General features: G+C 52.9%; 1 protein-coding gene across 1 annotated transcript in view; it reads left to right on the forward strand.

Annotated features, from left to right (window-relative positions):
* The window catches only part of ARHGAP35 (Rho GTPase activating protein 35), a 140334-nt gene extending 120732 nt beyond the window's left edge, over positions 1–19602 (forward strand). The window contains exons 4-7 of the mRNA XM_008154436.3: positions 9744–9821; positions 11540–11671; positions 18415–18520; positions 19175–19602. Of these exons, the coding sequence (XP_008152658.2) occupies positions 9744–9821; positions 11540–11671; positions 18415–18520; positions 19175–19532 (674 nt within the window). The 3' untranslated portion in view covers positions 19533–19602. The remainder of the gene's footprint in view (positions 1–9743; positions 9822–11539; positions 11672–18414; positions 18521–19174) is intronic.
* The last annotated feature ends 1005 nt before the right edge of the window (positions 19603–20607 follow it).

A 20607-nucleotide genomic window follows, 5' to 3' on the forward strand; every position in this document is an offset into this window, starting at 1 on the left:
TTGTGGCTGCTTTGCGGAGTGCAGCCTGCTCACCTCGATTATGGATCACACTCCTCTGTTCTCCATGCTGGGCTGCCCGGAACAGGCAGCGTCAGCTCTGGGCTGCTGGTGTGAAGTTCACTTGGTCATTGTGGTTTCGTAAACATACTGTGGGGTATGCGTTTTCTTGAAAGTCAGGGAAAACAGAGCCCCTTGTTAGGCTCAGCAGGGTCCAGAAGCCCGCTTTCACGGTTAATGACAGTAAGTACATGGGGGGCTTATAAAGGATCAGCCAGATGCTAGAGCCATATGATGCCCCAGACCTGGTGTGATATTTTCATCTCTTCCCCTCCAGATCTCTCTCCCTTCCTCCCCAGCCTGGAGATTGATGACATGGCTGTGTGTACATACAATGGCGTTGGAAATTTACAAAGCTGCAGTGCCGACTTGTGGGGCTAACACCCGGTCAAGCAGTCATAATAGAGTGTTAGTGGCATTCTGTCGTGGGGAGAAAGGAGGTCTGGCATTGCCAGAAACAGATCTTGATTGACGAGGGAATTACCGAGGAAAGACAGCTAACAAAGGGGCACTGGAGGGGGCAGAGTGACCCTAGTGTTCAAGGAATAGAAGAGCCAGAAAATCATTCTGAGCACATCCAGAACAGGAAGGCAACAGGCAGATCTGGTGGGGACGCTGTAATGTTATCAATAGTAGAACTTTATTGTAGGAATAAAGCCAGGACGCTTTCCATTGGCTGCTTTCTATGTGGAGAGGAGGCCGCAGTTTTCCTCCGGCTCTTCCTCCTCAATCCTCCAATTGACAGATGAGAACACTGAACGGGGTGTGAGCGAAGACATGAATGCATATGAGTAAACAAGGGAGGAATGGAAAATTCTTACAACCCATAATGAATCTGGCATTTATGGGATGTACCCTACATACAATATTTAAGGGAAAAGGGTACAGGGGTTAACATTGAGGTAATAATATAATGTTTAAATGCACGATCATTGAGGCAGAGACTTGAGTGAGCCAGTTTAAATCCTGCCCCCACCACTTACTAGCTCTGTGTCCTTGAGTAAATGGCTTAGCCTCTCGGAGCTCCATTTGCTGTCTGCAAAAAGGGAATAAAGCCCAGCTGGCATGGCTCAGTGGTTGAGCATCGACCTATGAACCAGGAGGTCACAGTTCGATTCCCAGTCAGGGCACATGCCCAGGTTCAGGTTGTGGGCTCAATCCCCAGTGTGGGGCGTGCAGGAGACAGCCGATCAATGATTCTCTCTCGTCATTGATGTTTCTATTTCTATCTTTCTCTCCCTCTCCTTTCCTCTCTGAAATCACTAAAAGTATATATATATATTTTTTTTTAAACAGTCACCCATAGGTCTTTTTTTTTTTTAATATATTTTATTGATTTTTTACAGAGAGGAAGAGAGAGGGATAGAGAGTTAGAAACATCGATGAGAGAGAAACATTGATCAGCTGCCTCTTGCACACCCCCCACTGGGGATGTGCCCGCAACCAAGGTACATGCCCTTGACCGGAATCGAACCTGGGACCCTTGAGTCCGCAGGCCGACGCTCTATCCACTGAGCCAAACCGGTTTCTATCCCTCTATCCCTTCCTCTCTGTAAAAATCAATAAAATATATATATTTTTTAAAAGATTCGAACCCATGTCTCCCTGACAACAAAATTCTTCCACTTGCTAACTTCCTTTCCAGTTAGGTCATTAGCATGATATTTACTCCTTCAGCCCTTTGCTAAGGTCTCCTAAATGCACACCAGCAGGGTATGAAATGGGCACTGTTCTCTGTTGTGCAGAGAAGGAAACTGAGACACAGTTGCCCAGGGTCTTACATCCAGCAAGTGGCTCCTGCTTTCGACCTAAATACTCCGCTGTTCCCTTGTCCTTTCATCTTCCGTGGAGGCGGGGGTGCTGCAGTGTGGTCCTCAGAAGGCGGCGATGGACTATATAGATACACAGTTGGCATCGGACCCAAAAGGAGAGCCTCTTACTCTGCTGTTCCCCAGAGGTCAGTCCTCGCCACGACAGTTTGGATTTTTTTATGCTCGAGGGAGTTTCCTTCTCTCCCTGAGTTCTCAGCACCCCTCTAGCCTTGAAATCTGGCCTGCCTGAGACTTTCCTCTTAGAGAAGGAGCTTGTCTGTGACAGGTGTTTCTTTCCACCAAAGTTGTTGGTAGTTAAGACCTATCTGGTGTGTGACACTTCAGAGCCCTGGCAGCTCCAGTTAAAGGACTAAAGTGCTGAGTTTTTATATCTAAATATAGAAAGTAAAAAAAACAAAACAGTCAGAGTGTGACTTGGAGGAAGTAGTGATTTGTACTAGAAAGGAAACGGGGGAACTGAGTCCTGGTGTGCCTGAGCAGAGGTGCGGTCTGGCCAAGAGCACAGGTGCTGAGCCATGGTGCTTGCGATCCAGGAATAAACACTTGTTTGGACGGTTCAGAAAACCAGACACACCAGGGCAGGAGGTGATTCTCCCCTTGATTTCCAAGCTCCTGCTGGTCGCCCGTCCATTTCCCTAATGCCCCTCGTCTGCCAAGTAAGTGCCACAGGCATCTCTCAGGAGCCAGGGCCAGCAGCATTTGCTGTGATGGGAAAATCACAGTGAAATATGCCCATTGTTAGCCCATTCAACACCTCATGGCTGGCATTGGTGGGCCATCTAGCCTTCCTATGTCACCAAAATAGTTTTGAGGAGACTACGCTGGAAAGGACCTTCTCTGCCATGTGGGTGCTCCGTAAATACTGAAAAGAAGAATCAGGTCTCTGCTTTTCTCTTGACTATTTTTAAACATTTTTATAACAGTCAGACCTGGCCAAGGTTAAAAGTTTCAATAGTGCATAAGGGCTTGCTTAAAAATAAAAGCAGCCCTGCCCTAACCGGTTTGGCTCAGTGGATAGAGCGTCGGCCTGTGGACTGAAGAGTCCCGGGTTCGATTCCGGTCAAGGGCATTACCTTGGTTGCGGGCACATCCCCAGTAGTGGGTGTGCAGGAGGCAGTTAATGGATGTTTCTCTCTCATTGATGTTTCTAACTCTCTCTCCCTCTTCCCCTCCCCCTCCACTCTCCATAAAAATCAATGGAAAAAATATCCTGGGGAGGATTAACAAAAAAATTAATAATAAATAAAAAGCAGCAATTTTAATACTTTTTGGAAATGTTTTGTTCCTAAAGTATCTGGTATTTATTTTTCCTTGTGTATCATCTCCCCCCGCCCCCTCTAATTTTATTTAATGATAGAATTCAGAGAGACCTTAGAGGCCTGAGCCATGTTCTAGAGTGGCAGTTCTCAAAGTGTAGCTCCCTGACCAGCAGGATCTACATCACCCGGAATGTGTGAAATGCAAAGTCTCGGACCTGAGGGGGAGAGAGAGAGAGAGAGAGAGAGTCAGAAACTTCTATGGGTGGAACCTATATGGTATTATAACAAGCCCTTCAGGAGATTTGGATACATGTGCGATTTTGAGAACCAGTAATTTATTTTATTTTATTTTTTTATTATTGATTTTTTTACAGAGAGGAAGAGAGAGGGATAGAGAGTTAGAAACATCGATGAGAGAGAAACATCGATCAGCTGCCTCTTGCACACCCCCTACTGGGGATGTGCCCGCAACCAAGGTACATGCCCTTGACCGGAATCGAACCTGGAACCTTTCAGTCCGCAGGCCAACGCTCTATCCACTGAGCCAAACTGGTTTCGGCTAGAGAACCAGTAATCTAATCTAATAATAGACAAATATGCAAATTGACCATACCTCCAACACACCCACAAGCCACGCCCACAAGCCATGCCCACCATCCAATCAGAGCGAGCATGCAAATTAACCCAAACCAAGATGGCTACAGCCACAGAGAGCAAGGTTTCCTAGGTAACAGAGGAAGCCAAGCTTTCCGCCTGCCCTGGCCAGGCCTAAGCCTCCACTCAAGCTACAAAGTTTCAATTATAGAAGGTAAACAAATTCAAACAAATGGCGGCAGAATGGAGCTTGAAAGAGCAGGCCAGGGTTGCCACCAGCAACAGGGGAAGCAAAGCTTTCCGCACACCCTGGCCAGGCCCACCCGCTTAAGGCAACAAAGTTTCAATTATAACCCCAACACAAATGGCTGCCAGCCTCGGAGGGAACCCCAGGCTTGGCTCTGCTCCAGGCTACAAAGTTTCAGTTGTAGAAGGAAAATAAATTCCAGATACCAGGGCCTCCGCTTGGGTTGCCAGGGGGCGTGGCCGGCCTGCAAACCACCACAGGCCCCTTGCTCAGGCCACCCCACACCCCAAGGGAACCCCCACCTGATCCGGGACGCCCTTCAGGGCAAACCAGCTGGCCCCCACCCCTGTACCAGGCCTCTATCCTATCTAATAAAAGAGTAATCTGCAGATTGATCATCACTGCAACACACAATATCACTGCCCCCATGTGGACACAAAATGGCCACCACAAGATGGCCAGCAGGAGAGGGCAGTTGGGAGGCACCTGGCCTGCAAGGGAGGGCAGTTGAGAGGAACCAGGCCTGCAAGGGAGGGCAGTTGAGAGGGACCAGGCCTGCAAGGGAGGGCAGTTGGAGGTGATCAACCCTGCAGGAGAGGGCAGTTAGGGGTGACCAAGCCGGCAGAGGAGGAAAGTTGGGGGCAAACAGGCTGGCAGCAGAGTGGTTAGGGGGTGATCAGGCTGGCAGGCAGAAGCGGTTAGGGGCAATCAGGAAGGCAGGCAGGCCAGCAGTCCTGGATTGTGAGAGGGATGTTCGACTGCCCGTTTAGGCCCGATCCCGGTGGGATCGGGCCTAAACGGGCAGTCGGACATCCCTTGAGGGGTCCCATATTGGCGAGGGTACAGGCTGGGCTGAGGGACAAACCCCCCTCCGTGCACGAATTTTGTGCACCGGGCCTCTAGTTTAAAACATAAAAGTAAAAATATGAAGGCTCTAGGGTGGGATGGGATTCAAATCTCAGTCCACTCTAATCTTGTGCATTACTTACCCCTTAGCCTCTGCATTCCCATCTCTAAAATGGGATTAGTAATAACCTCTCTGGGGCTGGGGTATGAGTTAATGTAAAATGTATGGTAAGCACTTAGCATTATGTGCCTCGCACATGGTAAGCAGTCAGTAAATGGTTTATTATTGTTATTACTATCTTCTTAGACCGGATACTAATCTTTTTAAACAGCATTCTAGACAGATGGCTATCCGTGAGGAGGGAGTTCAAAAGCTCTGGCCCACTCCAAGGAATGACAGCTGTAGCTATGCATAATTTTATATATTGAGAGAAGATTTGCCTTCCTGTCATTTCCATTCTTAGTTGGAGCTCCGGTCTCTTGAGCCTTTGGAACAAAACTGTTCAGCATGGAAGTTCAGATATTTGAAGATAGTGACCTTGGCCATTCTGAACTTTGTCTTGTTCTATTCCCAGAGATTAACTTAAACATAAAACAGAGTAGATATTTGAAACCATTAGGGCTTTTTTTTTTTTTTTATGGAAGTAAAAAGGCCTTTCTCCGAGATTGCTTGAGTAGTGGGGTCTTCGGCGATTTCTGTGTGTAGACATGCCCCACAGTTCAAGGCTGAAGCTTTCCCAGGTGGACTCGTGGGCATGGAGCAGACATTATGGTTGGGGGCTACTGTTGGTAAGGACTGTGCTTCCTGCCGGCAGGCGTGAGCCAGTCACCTCTGGAGTGTTTCTGTGTGGGCCCGTGAGTCCCAGGACACGCCCCCCTTAGAATCCAGCCTCCGTGGCTGCCGGCGCCTGTCAGGTGTCCGTTCTCACCTGCATCCTCACCCATATCACCTGATGTCACTAGCCCTCCGTTTTACTCACAGCCTTCATGGTGTTCAAAGTCTGCTCTACAGTTTTTGTTGTTATTTAATTGCTGTCTAATTAGTAGTTGTGAAAAGTTGTACTGGCCAAGCAAATAATAGCTTTTCTAAATTATGGTATGGTGTTGTGTAGGGCGGCGGTGGAATTACTATTTTAAAATGGGATTTCATAAAGTAAACAAGCATCCGCATTACAGGAAATGCTAAGTTGATGATTAATTGATGCTGTGGAGCTGGCCTTGCACTTTCAAATGCTTCCCTTTTTGTTATCATGGATCTAGTGAGGTTTCGGCAGCCCATACCTCTGAAAATTTCCAGATAACTAATTTGCACTCTGTTTTCTGCCTTGTGATGCTGGGCAAGTGGCCATTAGGAGACAATGCAGAGGACTGCTCTGTCTGAGCTGAAGGTCAGGGTTGCAGAGATGATAGAATAGCCTGAGGCTGTGAGGGTCTGAAGTTGAGAGAGTGCCTCTCCACACTGGGGCTCGGAGAGGGCAGTGCAACTTTCTCAAGGACTTCGGAAGCTCCTGCTACTTGTTTTCTTTGCATTGGAGAGGGATGGTAGTCAGGTCAAGAGAAGACTACCTAGGAAATAGTTTTCTCAGCCCAGTGGGGAAGGCTTGAGCCTGCTGACACCTACCCACCCAGGGCTTGCCCAAATGTGGATGGTTTCATGTATAAGCATGTGATATGTATCACTGGAGAGGTGAAATAAGTAGGAAGTTTAAATACATCTGTGAACAGTTTAGAGAAGTCACTGAGAAAAGAGACCACTGTAAAATTACTGACTGGGGATGGTGCACAAGGTCCAGCCCCTCACCTCTGACCTTTGGGTTGACAACAATAGGGGATGTACCATCTACAAAGCTACCAGAATGCCGAGGGCCAGTGGACTTTACTCAAGTGTGGTATTTCTGGGAGGAAAGACTGGTCTGGACTTCAGCCTGGTGGATAAATGTCAAGTGACTTCCAGAACAGTGTGGACACAGAGGGTGGGAAAGGCCCTGGACTTAGACCAGTCTACCACTTACCCGCTGTGCCGTGTGGGCCAAGGCCTTTCTGAACCTCACTCTTCTCGTTTGTATTCTCTTCATTTAGTAGCTCCTGCCATTGGGGACTGAGGATTCAATGGTATTATCATTCTTCAATAAATGAATGAGGGTGGGTGGGTGCAGGAAGGCACTTTCATTCCAAAAGGGGGCACCACTGAGCCGGGGTGCATCTGGGGCCTCAGGTTAGAAAGTGTCTGCACCTCTCTCACCGGGAGCAGTGATGGCAGCTCCTTCATAATCTAGACATTGCATCATAGGGTGTCCTTGGGACCGATCCATTAACCCCTTTTTCTCTGGGGTGAAAGACCGGTCTGCAATTAATGGCTTTTAAGCCAGGAATTGATGACTTTTGCTTCTGTGTTCTTCAGAATTCACCTGCCACTAATCTGGGGCCCCAGGAACAGGCAGGCCGGCTGCTTTTATCTCGCCTGATGGGGCCCTCTCTCCACTGCCTGCACTGCCTTCTGGTGTGTGTGCAGTGGTAGCTCAGGGCACTTCCTCAGTGCCCATCAGCCGGCCAGAGCTGCTCGAAGCCATTCTTCAGAAGGGACCGGGATTGGTTTGGCCCTGAGACCCCGTCTTGGTTTCCACAGGGACTTAATTGTCCTTTAGACTGTGATGTAAGGGGGCAACAGTGGACTTTCCTTCCCTGGAAGGGGAGATGGAGTCAGTGGACAAGGCTTAGAATCTACTCTGCCAAGGGGTGGGAGTGAAGGGTGGAGGCCAGCAGTCGCTCAGTCGATGCTTTATATTCTTCTATACTATTTAGTTGAATTTTAGTATTGGGTTTTTTTCCTTACCTAACACGGTACACCTGGTAAGTTCCAGAGTTAAATGTTTTTTTAAAAAGGTATGAAAGCCCTAACCGGTTTGGCTCAGTGGATAGAGCATCAGCCTGCGGACTGAAAAGTCCCAGGTTCAGTTCCGGTCAAGGGCATGTACTTTGATTGCGGGCACATCCCCAGTAGGAGGTGTGCAGGAGGCAGCTGATCGATGTTTCTCTCTCATCAGTGTTTCTAACTCTCTATCCCTCTCCCTTCCTCTCTGTAAAAAAAAAATCAATAAAATGTTTGTTTGTTTTTTTAAAAAAGGTATGAAAGAAGAAAGAAATAGAAACTAAACTAAGAATAGGAAAATCCATATTAGGCATTAAAACAAAGGAATACATCATAAAGAAAATGACTGGTCTTAAAAACCAAAAATGTTTAAATTATGTACTTTAAAAAAATGTAATACACAAAAGTAGAAGACCAATAACAAAAAGGCAAAAAATGTAAATGTTTATAACATTAACACAGGCAATTGCTTAATATTCTAAGACTTCTTTCAAGTACAAAATGAGAAGAACCACTCTTACAGGAAAATAAACAAGAATGTGAATAGGAAATTCACAAAGTAAGAAATACACACTGCCAAGAATCTGTTATAGTTACTGCTATCCAAAAAAACATAATTGTGGGTTATTTCTAACAGTGAAAACTTGGGAAAACCTAAATGATTAACAATAGGACTATTTTTAAAGTTACTATATCCTTTGATGTCTTTAAAATCATATTGTAAAAAAATAAGAATATTTAATGACTAGAGTAAGTTCACAACATAGTTGGTAAGTGAAAAGGGTAGGTTAAGAGAATATTATCTCCCTTTTCTTAAAAAAAAATAAAATTCAAGAGTATACATCGAACTGGACAAAGTTATCTTTGGCTGATGTATTTCTATATTATTTTGATTTTTTCAAAATCAAGTATTTTAAATTTTTAAGTGAAAAAGAATATGGGGACCTTGGCTGGTGTGTCTAAGTGGTTAGAGCGTTGACCTGCACACTGTGAAGGGTCGAGGGTTCAATTCCCGGTCAAGAGCATGTACCCGGGTTTTTGCAGGTTTGATCCCTGACCCCGGTTGGGGGGTGTACCAGAGGTAACTAATCATGTGTGTCTCACATTGATATTTCTCTCTTCCCCACTCTCTCCCCCTTCCATCCTCTCTTCCACTCTCTAAAAATCAATGGGGAATCCTATCTAATAAAAGAGTAATATGCAAATTGACCACCACTCCAACACACAAGATGGCTGCCCCCGTGTGGACACAAGATGGCCATCAGGGGAGGGCAATTGGGAGGGACCAGGCCTGCAAGGGAGGGCAGTTGTGGGTGATCAGGCCAGCAGGGGAGGGCAGTTGGGAGGGACCAGGCCTGCAAGGGAGGGCAGTTGTGGGCGATCAGGCCAGCAGGGGAGGGCAATTGGGAGGGACCAGGCCTGCAAGGGAGGGCAGTTGGGGGCGATCAAGCCTGTAGGGGAGGGCAGTTAGGGGAGACCAGGCCGGCAGAGGAGGGAAGTTGGGGGCAACCGGGCCTGCAGGGAAAGGCAGTTGTGGGGGACCCAGGCCTGCAGGGGAGAGCAGTTGAGGGGGAACAGGCCTGCAGAGGAGGGCAGTTAGGGCTGACCAGGCCTGCAGGGGAGGGCAGTTAGGGGCAATCAAGCTGGCAGGGGAGTGGTTAGGGGGTGATCAGGCTGGCATGCAGAAGCGGTTAGGGGCAATCAGGAAGGCAGGCAGGTGAGCAGTTGGGAGACAGCAGTCCTGGATTGTGAGAGGGATGTCCGACTGCCCTCAAGGGGTCCAGATTGGAGAAGGTGCAGGCTGGGCTGAGGTACACACACACACACACACACACACACACACACACACACACCCGTGCACAAATTTTGTGCACTGGGCCTCTAGTAAAAAGAATATGGGGGAAATAGGTTGAAGTATCTAGGAAATTGCTTTAGCCCTTTCCCCTCTCATGGAAGGTGCCTCATGCTCTCCTCGAGTGTCCCCCTCCGTCTCTGCTCTCCACTGCCTGCACCTAAGACACCTGCTTGTTTCTCCTCAGGACTGAGCACTGAAGGCATCTACCGGGTCAGCGGGAACAAGTCAGAGATGGAGAGTCTGCAGAGACAGTTTGATCAAGGTAAGGCCACAGCCTGCTGAGCATCGGAGGCCGGAGGCAGTCAAGGCGACCACGACAGCCAAACTGCCAATGGAGCCCCTTGAGGGAGCTGCAGTTCAGCCCTGGGGGTGCTCCTGCCACACACAGCCCAGAGCAAGGGGTGCTGGCTTGGTGACTGAGGAAGAAAAAGCATTTGGCCCCAGTTAGTATCGCCTCCATAGTCACACTGCCGCGGCGGAGGAACAGGCCCTGTCAGCAAACGGAAACATCCCCCTGCCAAGCCAGTGTCGGCCCATCACCTCCCACAGACACTGTTCCGGGTCACCCTGGCACATGCCTCATTCACCACTGAAGGGCCTTGCTTCCCTGGGCCCGGGCCATGCAGGTGTCAGTACGTGCACATGATACAATGTTGGGTTGAGAAGACAAACTTATTTTGCCACGGCCCCTTCCCACAAAGGAGTGCCCTTCTCACAAAGTCCGTGCATGAGAGAGAAAGCAAGGGAACATTTTGTGATTAGCTGAGCCTTGGGACTCAGGCTTCTAAAGCTGGACTCTCATGAATTAGACTTGCTCTTAGCGGGACTCCCATCTCCTAAGCTAGGGCAGCTCTGAGAGGCCAAATCTATTTCACCCCAACCCTCGGCCGGACTCTGCCTCTTAGCACTGAGCATTCTGTGGACGAGGAGTCTCACCCACCGGTGCCAGCAGCAGATGAGCCAAAGCAATCCAAGTTCTCAGATGTCACTGGCCAGGGAGGAAGGTAACGGAAGGATCAAAGTAGGGTTAGGCTAAACGCACAGCTGGGCCTGAGGGGACCAAGCCAGGCTCAGAAGCCAGGCAGCCTGTGCGGGCTGCGTGACAGAGCAGCTGCCAGTGCCAGCCGGGAGCAGGCTGCCTGCCCAAGCACTGGGGCCGTCGACTGCAACACTGCAGTCGGTCTCTGCTAGCGGTGACACGAGAGAAGGGACACATGTTCATCTTTTGGGCTAGGAAGCATGAGGTCCAAATGAGGGTATTGCCACGCCCTTGGGTATGCACTTGTACCGATTATGCAAGAATCTGTAACACAGCTTATCCCCCCCAAAATGGGAACAGCTAATGACTATCAGTCGATGATTTCTTACAAATCAGGAGTGCAGTCAAGTCTGAAAAGAAAAAACTAGAGACAGAGGTCAGTGGGGTCATAAGCTGTGAGGGGCCAGAGGGAAAAGAACAAGTCTGTCTGTCCTACCATCATAAGGGATGGAGATGGGGGCAGCAATCAAGATTGTTGTAGGGTTGTTGTTTTCTTTTTTATTGAATTTCTTGAGGTGACAATGCTCAAGATTGTTGGTAATGTGTTTGCAACCCACCAGGAAAAGTGAGCCAGCTTTTTAGGAAAGCCCCCTTCCTTTCTCCCCTTGGAGGGATGGAGGTTAGGAAGAGGGAGCAACACATCCAGGCGGACATAGGGAGCTAACTGGATGGCACAGAAGGGGGTGCGGCTCCTACTCACGGGGTGACCTTGGAAGGAGGTGTTGGCTGTCAGCCTCTGCGAATCTGAGAACCTTTTAGCAGCACCAGGGATGCTCCTGTCTAGTCTGTGGTAATCCTGAGGCCCTGCCCAGGCTCCAGGCCAGCCCTGGGCAGCCCCCCAGGGTCCTCAAGGTCTCTCTGACTTCCCCCAAGCACAGGGTTTCCTTTTGCTTCTGCACGGCTTAGATCGACTTGGCCTCACTCTTCCAACTTCCTTTCAGACCACAACCTGGACTTGGCAGAGAAGGACTTTACAGTGAACACCGTGGCTGGTGCCATGAAGAGCTTTTTCTCAGAGCTGCCTGACCCCCTGGTCCCCTACAACATGCAGGTTGATCTGGTGGAGGCGCACAGTGAGTACCGGCAACCCAGCCTGCTCGTGGGCCCCTGGCAGCACCCCAGCCTGACTGCATTGGGCACACTGAGGGAGAGGGGAGGGGCGCAGCACCATAAGAATGGGTCCTGCCCTCGGGGGCGGGCACTGTGGCTCTTGGAGCTGAGATTTAAAGGACAGAAGGAAAGGCAACTAACAAGATGACATCAAAGGGACTTGCAAATGAGGCTCCTGCCTTTGTAGACCAGAGGTTCTTCTCTGGGGGTCCCCCAAACTCCATGAGTAAGAGCCTAGTTTGGGTGTCAGATTCGGATTGAATCCGTGCTCCTTTGCTTGTGCATATTGTGATGTTCTCTGACCCTCCGTTTCCTATGTTGCTGTCCCTACTCCTGTTCATGAAATGAGATTAGGAAAGGTACAGAGGTGGGGCTCCCACAGGCCCTGTTAGAGGTGGGTGTTCCTTTCCATTCCCTGCCTCTGGCTCACCCTCTCCTCCTGTCAGCCAGCCTCTGAGGGAAAGGGCCAGGGCCAATGGCCCCGGCTAGATGATCACTTGGGGCTACAGCAAGTTAGCCCCTTGTTTGAAGGGCCATCTTTGCATGCTATCGCGCCTGCCCTGGCAGCTGCTCCTGCCCTGGCCTGCCTCTCTCAGGCAGGGCCTTCCCACTGGGCAGCCTTTCCTGGACTTGGGGTAGTTCGGCCGAGGGGACCTGACCTCTTGGAGCTTCCCATGTGCAGCACTTTCTACCCTTTTTAGCCAGAGGCAGCCTTCCTAGCTTGTACTTCTGGTAGACCAAAGCCCCCAGCAGCCATCGCTCTGCAGCAGAAGGGGGTGTCTTTGCCAGTGACCAAGGGGTGCCATGTTTCTCGGACCCCAGGACATTAGTTTCATCTTGTCACTGCCCAACTCAAAAGAGGGAGGATATTTTTTCTTTGTTTTCTGCGTGTTTTCTAATTGATTTTAGAGAGAGGGGAAGGGAGTGGAATGGAGAGATAGAAACATGGATGAGAGAGAATCATTAATCGGCTGCCTCCTGCACATCCCCTACTGGGAATCAAACCGGTGACCTCTCAGTTTATGGGGCAGCACTCAACCACTGAGCCACACTAGCAGGACTGAGAAGAGGGAGTTTTAAGCAAGCACAGTTGACTCACAAGGCTGGTATGGACAGAAATTGGAGGGAGGTCAAAACCAGCAGAGCTTTAAGTTCTGGGTCACGGACTCGTAGTGGCTTCAGTGACTAGAGGTGCGGGCGAAGGCCACCCCTGCGCTGTGGAGGTGCCCGTCAGGACCTGACTGCTGCAGGCTCGGGGCCCTGCGTCTCCTTCCCATGGTCTGCACCCCTGATGTGTTTCCACACCTGGGTGCTGCCCTCACCATGTTTTATCCACTTGGTCTTGGCAGATTAACGTTGTTTATCGCTCCTAATCCTGTCCAAGCCCACCAGGGATGGGCAGAGTTCTGAGGCCGACATCGCTCATCTGGCCTTCTTTCCCATCTGCCTTCTCAGGACAGGAGTTGGGTTTCTCCAGATGACTTGGGGGGGGGGGGGGGCAGGTGTCCCCTTCTTCTTGGATCCTGCGTCCTGATAGAGGTCCTCCCAGTAATCCCTGGTGTGAAACACATAGGAGATCTCCGCTGGAGCAGCTTTCTTTCCGCCTGGGCTGAAGTTAGGGAGAGGAGGCATGGGCGCTAGGGGAATTCCTGTCAGCATTTGTCTTGACTTGGCGCCATCTAGAGGCTAGTAGAGTCCTGGCACCCAACAGAATCCCATTGTTTCTGTGGGAATTGCTGACATAGCATTTTTTTGGTTGGGGGGGTGCGGGGAGCAGGAGAGGGAGGTGTTATTGATAGGGAATCAGCTGCCCTTCCTACAGCAGCTTCCGCAGCGTCCAGTGCTGGGGAAGGGAGCTTCTTGCTGCCACTGCAGCCTGGAAAAGGGTGGAGGTTTCTGCTTCCCCTTCCTATTGTGCTTCCTGTGCCCCCGCTGGTCAGCGGGGCTCTGTCTTGAACCTGGTTGCGGGGAGTGACCTGGCACCTCCGACAGCCAAAGCCAGCTGAGGGGAGGGTGGGGCTGTGTGTGTCAGGGGTGGCTAACTGAGCCAGAGACAGCCACCAGGCAGTGCCAAAGTTAGTGTTCAGGGACATGGAACAAAGATTCTCAAGCCCCAAAGTAGCTGTTCCCAGCCTGGCTGGGTTTCCATGGCAACATCAACTTGACCAGCTCTTTCCTCTTAATACCTAAGAACTGTTGTGTCTGTGTGTATTCAGGGCTTGTAAATGGTTTCAGATCCCATCACAACAAATACCAAGGTCACTATCAAATTGTTTTGTTAGCTTCATAATTTCACAATATTGAACATGCTGAAAATGTGCCCACAAAATAGAGATTTTTGTGATTATTCACCAGTCATCTTTCTACCACATTCAAGGTGATGTGTGGGAGACTGAGAAATGAAGAACAGCATAGCGCTAGGGAGTGGCAAGCTGAGGCTTGACCTTCGGTGGTGAGACATTGTCCCTGCCCTCCCCGCGTGCACATGTAAGCCGTTTGCCAGGCAGAATGAAGCCAGCTGAGCTAGAAATACAGAAAAGGCAGTGTGGAGGGAGTAAGGGAGAGGACTTCATGGAAGAGGTGGCATGAGGCAGAGAAACAGCTTTGTCTTCCCCATTCCATCTCCTCACACCTCACCTCGGCATTCAGAAAGTGTCATCAGTTATTCCTGCTCCACACCTTCTTTACCTCCCACAATACGCGAGGCCCCCCACCGCCGGTCTGGAACCCCTCTGGTCCACCCAGTGCCGCACAGGCACTGACCTCTGTCTTTTTGTGCCGGAAGGAGCCCTGCGGCTGGCTCCGTCTCAGTGCGGAGGTTCTGGCTAAGGACCCCTGACTCCAGGGACCTATAACTGCAGGCGAGACCCGTGTGCACATTTCAGTCCATAGAGAAGACCAGTAGCTTTCATCAGATTGTCCAAGGGATGTGTGACCCAAAATGGTTCAGGATGCAGCTCACCACCTCACCATCCCATTTACAGGTGAAACCACACAGGGCCGCAGGGACTGACCGACAGACTGGCCCGGTCACCAGGCGGACCAGCCCCGCTGCTCACTGGGCTCTCACTCACATGCTGCCTTGCGACATTGCTCATCCTGGGGTCCTGCTTCCGCTTGTCTGTCCAGATAGCTGCTGAAGAGCATGGGGTTGTCCCTCACCTCCTAGCACGTGCCGGTCCCTGCCTCGGTCTGGGGGGACACTGAGCAGGCTATTGCGGGCTCAGCCTCCAGGAGGGCACCCTGGAGTCATTTCCCGCCTGCGGGAAAGGTGGGGGCTGCACACGGGTGTGCCTGCATGCCTCACTGAGGGGTGTGGCCCTGAGCTGGGCGTTGTCCTCTTCTGGTGGTGCCGGTGTGCCAGGTGGTCAAAGGTCATCAAGGAATTTCCTCTAGGCACTATTGGGCACAGCAGATCCAAGCCTAGAGCCTGGTTGGCAGCCTGGATGCCAAAGATGGCAGCAGAGTGGCACAACCAAAGCAGGACTGGTGTTTGAGATCAGGGTCCCTGGCACCAATGTGTGTGAGCTTAGACCAGTATTTTTACTTCTTCGAGCCGAGGTTTATCTGTCTAGCGGGAGGGAGTGATGGGCTAGTCTCTGAGGTCCGCGGTGGTCTCTGGCGGTCCCCTCCTCTTCCTCCTGAGTTCTGTGGTCTCAGTTGTTCTAAGTTGCCTGGTCTGTGTCCAGACTTTGTCTTGCCTCTCCCAGAGTGTCTTGCTTTCACCTGACACCTGATTTCAAAAGAGTGGTGTGTTAGCTTGGGGGGCCCAAACCCTCTAACTACCACCCCCCACCCCGAAGAGGATTAGTGAAGTTGGAGGGGGCACTGCAGTGGGGTGGAAGGCAGGTGATCCAGAGCAGGTGTGCTGGCCCAGGAGACAGCCTGGGACCCTCCCCTCCTCCCCTCACCAGCCGTGTGCCCTTGGCATTGCTTCTTGAGCAGGTTTGCTTAGCCAGCCTGTGGGGTAAACCCAGCCCCCCCTTCACTCAGGTGGTGGTGAGGGCTGCACAGAAGCAGCCGAAATCCCCGGCCAGCGCTGCGGCACGCCCGGAGTAAGCAGTCACTGGGGTCGGGCTGGCGTGGAAAGGCTGCCGGTGTGAGCCTGGAGTCGACCCCTTGGCACTGAGGGAAGTGAACAAGGTCAAGTCAGAGGACATCAGCAAGGCGGGCCTTGCTGTTCGTGTGGCAGATGCAGGGCCAGGCTTTGCGCTGGGAGACTTCCTGTTGCTCTCCTTTGTGGCCTCCCTCCTCCTCCCGCCACTCACTTGACGCTCTCAGCATCCTGGACACCTGCGCCGCGAAGCTAGTGGGAGAAGGAGGGGAGCACAGGGAGGGGCCATGGCGGTCCTTGTTGGGCGCCTCACGGGGTCAGGAAGGAGGTTGGCATTCCTGGGTGTGGTCCATAATTACTATCAAAGCAGGCTCAGGCTCGGTGAACCCCTCCCTGCCCCCTCCTTTTCCCCAAGGAAGAGAGAGGAAGCAACCCTCCTTGTTGCTCAGCGGATAGGAAGGAGGGGCATCCAGGGCAGACGGTGGCCTTGCCAGCCCCGTTTCCTGCCTCCAGCCAGGAGGCGGGTGCGGCTGCCTGAGGTGAAGGTGCCGCGGCCGTGGGAGCCCCGTCACAGCGCGCAGCTGTGGGTGTCAGGGCCCCGCACCGAGGGGGCCCGTGCTGAGCTCAGTGAGACCGCCGTGCACACGCTCCTCCTCCGGGGCCGCTTACTGTTTCTAAGGAAACTTTTTCTTGAAACTCAAGGCCAGAGACAAAGTGTGCCCTTGAGGTTGAACCCTTAAAATAAATCTTGGGTTCAGAGAAATGAAGCTGATAATGGCCCCACATAATTAGTTTCTGTGGGCTTTTTATTTTTTTTTGTTTTGTTTTGTTTTTGGTCATTTTCTAACAGGCAAATGTTCACAAAATGTGTATTTTTATCAAGTCACTTGCAAGTCAAAAATTTACCCAGTTTCATGCTCGTTGGCCTGCCAGCAAGTGCTCTCCACAGCTCATCCTGCCCATCTCCGCAGCTGCCCGTCACTGGTTTTCTGAAAGTCGGACTAGCTTCCAGGTGCTTCTTGTCTGAGTTCTTCATGGGGTGTCTTCGCCAAGTGAGGGGGGCACTGTCATCAGCCCTTTACACACAAGTGACTCGGATGTGTCACTTCCCCAAAGTCACACAGCTGCTTGGTGTCCGAGGCAGAATTCGCACCCAGGACCATGTGGGTCAGGACTTCCCAGCAGGTTCTCTCTGCACCTCCCGCCCTCCCAGCCGGCTGTTTCTGTTCCATCTTCTTCCAAGTCTAGCTTGAGCCAGACTTCTCCAGCGCTGCCCCAGCCTGACCCTCGGGCTTCCTAAAGCACGCGGGGGGGGGGGGGAGGGCAAACCAGTTTGGCTCAGTGGATAGAGCATCAGCCTGCGGACTCAAGGGTCCCAGGTTCGATTCCAGTCAAGGGCATGTACCTTGGTTGCGGGCACATCCCCAGTAGGGCAGCTGATCGATGTTTCGCTCTCATCGATGTTTCTAACTCTCTATCCCTCTCTCTTCCTCTCTGTAAAAAATCAATAAAATATATTTTTTTAAAAAGCACACGGGGGTTGGGAGTCCGCCAGCCTCCAGTTCGGGCAGGCTTGTGCGTGGCTTATTTGTGAGGAGGGGCTTGTGCGCTCCTGCCTGGCAAAGGAGCTTGTGCCCCCAAACCAACGAGGAACCATCGTATTTCTTAATTGACCCCCATCCAGCCACCCCCACAACCCTCATTGTGGGATAACTGCCATTCTTCCTGGGACGACCCTGCTGTGAGCGCTGAGCCCTGGAGTAGCCCCGGGACCCCCTCCCGCGCTCAGAGAACCTGTCCTGGCTCCCTGGCTCCCGGGGGGCTCTGGCCCTTTTCCCTTTGCCTCGCTGGCCCGGGTGGCTCTCCCAGCTGAGATGGCCCAGCCCCAGGGAGCGCAGTGGTCCCCCTCAGGTCCTGCAACCGCTCTGCGCCTCAGATTCCTCATCCTTGCCCTGGGGACAGCCCTGCCTCATAGGCTTGTGGGGTGACTGGAGCAGGCCCGGCGTGAGCTTGTGTTCTAGCACATTAGGATTTCCTGATGGGCTAAGGCGGGCGGGGGGCGGGGATGTAGACCCTTGGAGGGACTGCATGAGAATCCCCCACTGTTTCCGTCGGCTCTTCCTATAGGGAGATGTGCGGAGGGTCCCTGTGGCTCCAGGAAGAGGACAGAGCCCTGCTTTTGTGACAAACCCTCCCTAGACAGTCGGTTGGCGTGGGCGGGTGGCAGCACTCACCCGTCTGGTCAGGAAGCGAGCGGGCTTTCTGCGTTGAGATGCCTGTCTCCAGGGGCAACCAGATGAGCAAAGAATAGTGTTCTTTATGGTGGAGTCTCTTTGCATCCTTGAGTCTCGGGTGGTGGGGGCCAGGAAGCTCCAGGCGCACAGTGCTCCCCTTCAGCGGGCGCCTGGGACCCAGAGGTGGGCCCGGCCCCAGGGCCCGAGCCACTGCCAGGTGTGCGCCTTGGCACAGGCTCCGGGGAAGGATGGGGCTGGCCTTTCTCAAAGCCCTGGGCTTCCCTCAGAGACGGCCACGCAGCACACCCTCGGTGGCGCCAGCCCACTGGTTTCGGGAGCTGTCCGGGACCAGGGTCCGCTTTGAGCCCCAGAACACCCAGCCTCGGCCATGGAAGTCTTTGGTTTTCTCTTTCCTCAGAAATCAACGACCGAGAGCAAAAGTTGCATGCCCTCAAGGAAGTACTCAAGAAGTTTCCAAAGGAAAACCACGAAGTCTTCAAATACGTCATCTCCCACCTGAACAAGTACGTCGCGGGGCTTGCTGTTCGGTCTTTTCTCCGCAGGCATCGCCCGTCAGGGCCAGTGAGCAGCAGAAAGGCTGAGCGAGGCTCCGTCCCCAACCCAGCTGCAGGGGTGCTGTCCGCCTCCCCCGGGGGCACTGCGGGCTCAGGCCCAGCCTGGTTCTGTCTGAGAGAGGCCCGCGTGGCCCCGAGTGTGCGAAGTCCTCTCTCCAGTGTCGTGTCCTTGGTGTGTGACCCAGCACCGCGCCACACGGGTGCCCTGGGAAGGCAGCCCCGGTCGGTGAGGGCAGGAAACCTGGTCACGTGGGTCCCACATTCACCCACAGACACGTCTGTTCCAGGCAGACCGAGCTTTCATACACACTCCCTGTCTCTGCACAGCCAGAGCATTGTCACCCACTTTGGTGGTCTGGACAGGAGTCCTGGAGGCAGTCTATTCACCCCAAGGCTTGTGGGGGGCCTCCCATGAGCCAGGGCCTCAGAGCCACCCCCCGGGGGCTTGCCATGTGAGGACACTGGAGCAGAGGACAGGGCAGGCAGGACGGACAGCCAGTGACAGTGACCAGGGCGCACACATGAGATGGGGCAGGGCACAGAGCCTCAGGTGGGGCCCACTGTCCCTCAGAGCTCTGACCGTGAATTTGGTATCACCTACAGAGTCAGCCACAACAACAAGGTGAATCTCATGACCAGTGAGAACCTCTCCATCTGCTTCTGGCCCACCTTGATGAGGCCTGACTTCAGCACCATGGACGCGCTCACGGCCACGCGGACCTATCAGACAATCATCGAGCTCTTCATCCAGCAGTGCCCTTTCTTCTTCTACAATCGGCCCATCAGCGAGCCTCCCGGCGCCACGCCCAGCTCCCCCTCCGCCGTGGCTTCCACCGTGCCCTTTCTCACCTCCACACCCATCACCAGCCAGCCATCACCCCCCCAGTCGCCTCCACCCACCCCCCAGTCCCCGATGCAGCCACTGCTGCCCTCCCAGCTTCAAGCTGAGCACACGCTGTGAGTCACCAAGTTCTGGGGCAAAAGGAAACTGTCTTCTCTCTTCGGTAAGGTGGCCTTTGGCCTTGTACACAGCCAGGTCCACTGGGCAGGGGTGGGCAGGGTGTCCCCTCTGCCCTGTCACCTCAAAACCTCAGCGGTAGCACTAGCCGACAGTCCACCAGAGACTGGGCTGTCAGATGCCCCAAGCCCAGCTCTCAGCCCTGGGGCTGGCTACAGGCAGTGGCCCGGTGGGCCCTACCCTTTGTCACGGACCCCTTGGAGGACTGGACGTGTCAGGCAGCAGCCCCAGTGGCCCTCATCCGTTCACTGCTCCCTGGCCCGCCTGCCCGCACACACTGGCCTCGGTGCATCGCCCACTGCTTGGACAGCCCTGGCCTTGGACGGCGGAAGGAGGAGGTTCCGAGATGCAGGCCACCCCAGGGCAGGGCTAGCAACCCCGGAGAACACTTCCCGTCTGTCTCTTCCCTCCTATATGCCTGTCCAGCGTCCTCCTTGGGAACATGTGGGACAGGGTGCTGCCACCCCAGGGTGCAGTGCTGAGGGAGGAGCTTTGTGTCTGGATCCGGGAGCGCAGCTTTCCCCTCCGCCCCACCACCCTTCACGGGCTTTGGGATGCCTTCCCTCTGCGGCCAAGGAACACTGGGAGGAAAATGGGAAAGTCCAGTGACGGTTAAAAAGAAAAAGGAAGACACTACCAGAAGATTCAGCTCTCCTCCCTCCCCTCGGAGAGGCAGGCAGGGGGAAGGGGGCCCTTCTCTGTGGCAGCAAAGCCAGGAGCCGGGGCTGACGGCCTGAGAGCCGGTTGGGGTCTCACTGTCACCAGGTCCCCCTTCCCCAAAAGATGGTTTAGCCCTTAGTGGGCGGAGCGGGGAGACCAGCAGACCAGCCTGGAACTTGGTCTGCCTTCGGACACACTACAGTACTATGGAAACACTACTGTGTGCATGTGTGTGCGTGTGCGTGTGCGTGTGCGTGTGCGTGGGGGGAGTGGTACGCCTGTGAGGGAGGGGACAGCTGAGGGTGCAGGGTGCACCTGGGGGTTGGTTCAGTGTGTTTGGTGTTGAAGTGGAGTCGTT

The sequence above is a fragment of the Eptesicus fuscus genome, chromosome 21 (genome assembly GCF_027574615.1).
Source record: "Eptesicus fuscus isolate TK198812 chromosome 21, DD_ASM_mEF_20220401, whole genome shotgun sequence".
Classification (NCBI taxonomy): domain Eukaryota; kingdom Metazoa; phylum Chordata; class Mammalia; order Chiroptera; family Vespertilionidae; genus Eptesicus; species Eptesicus fuscus.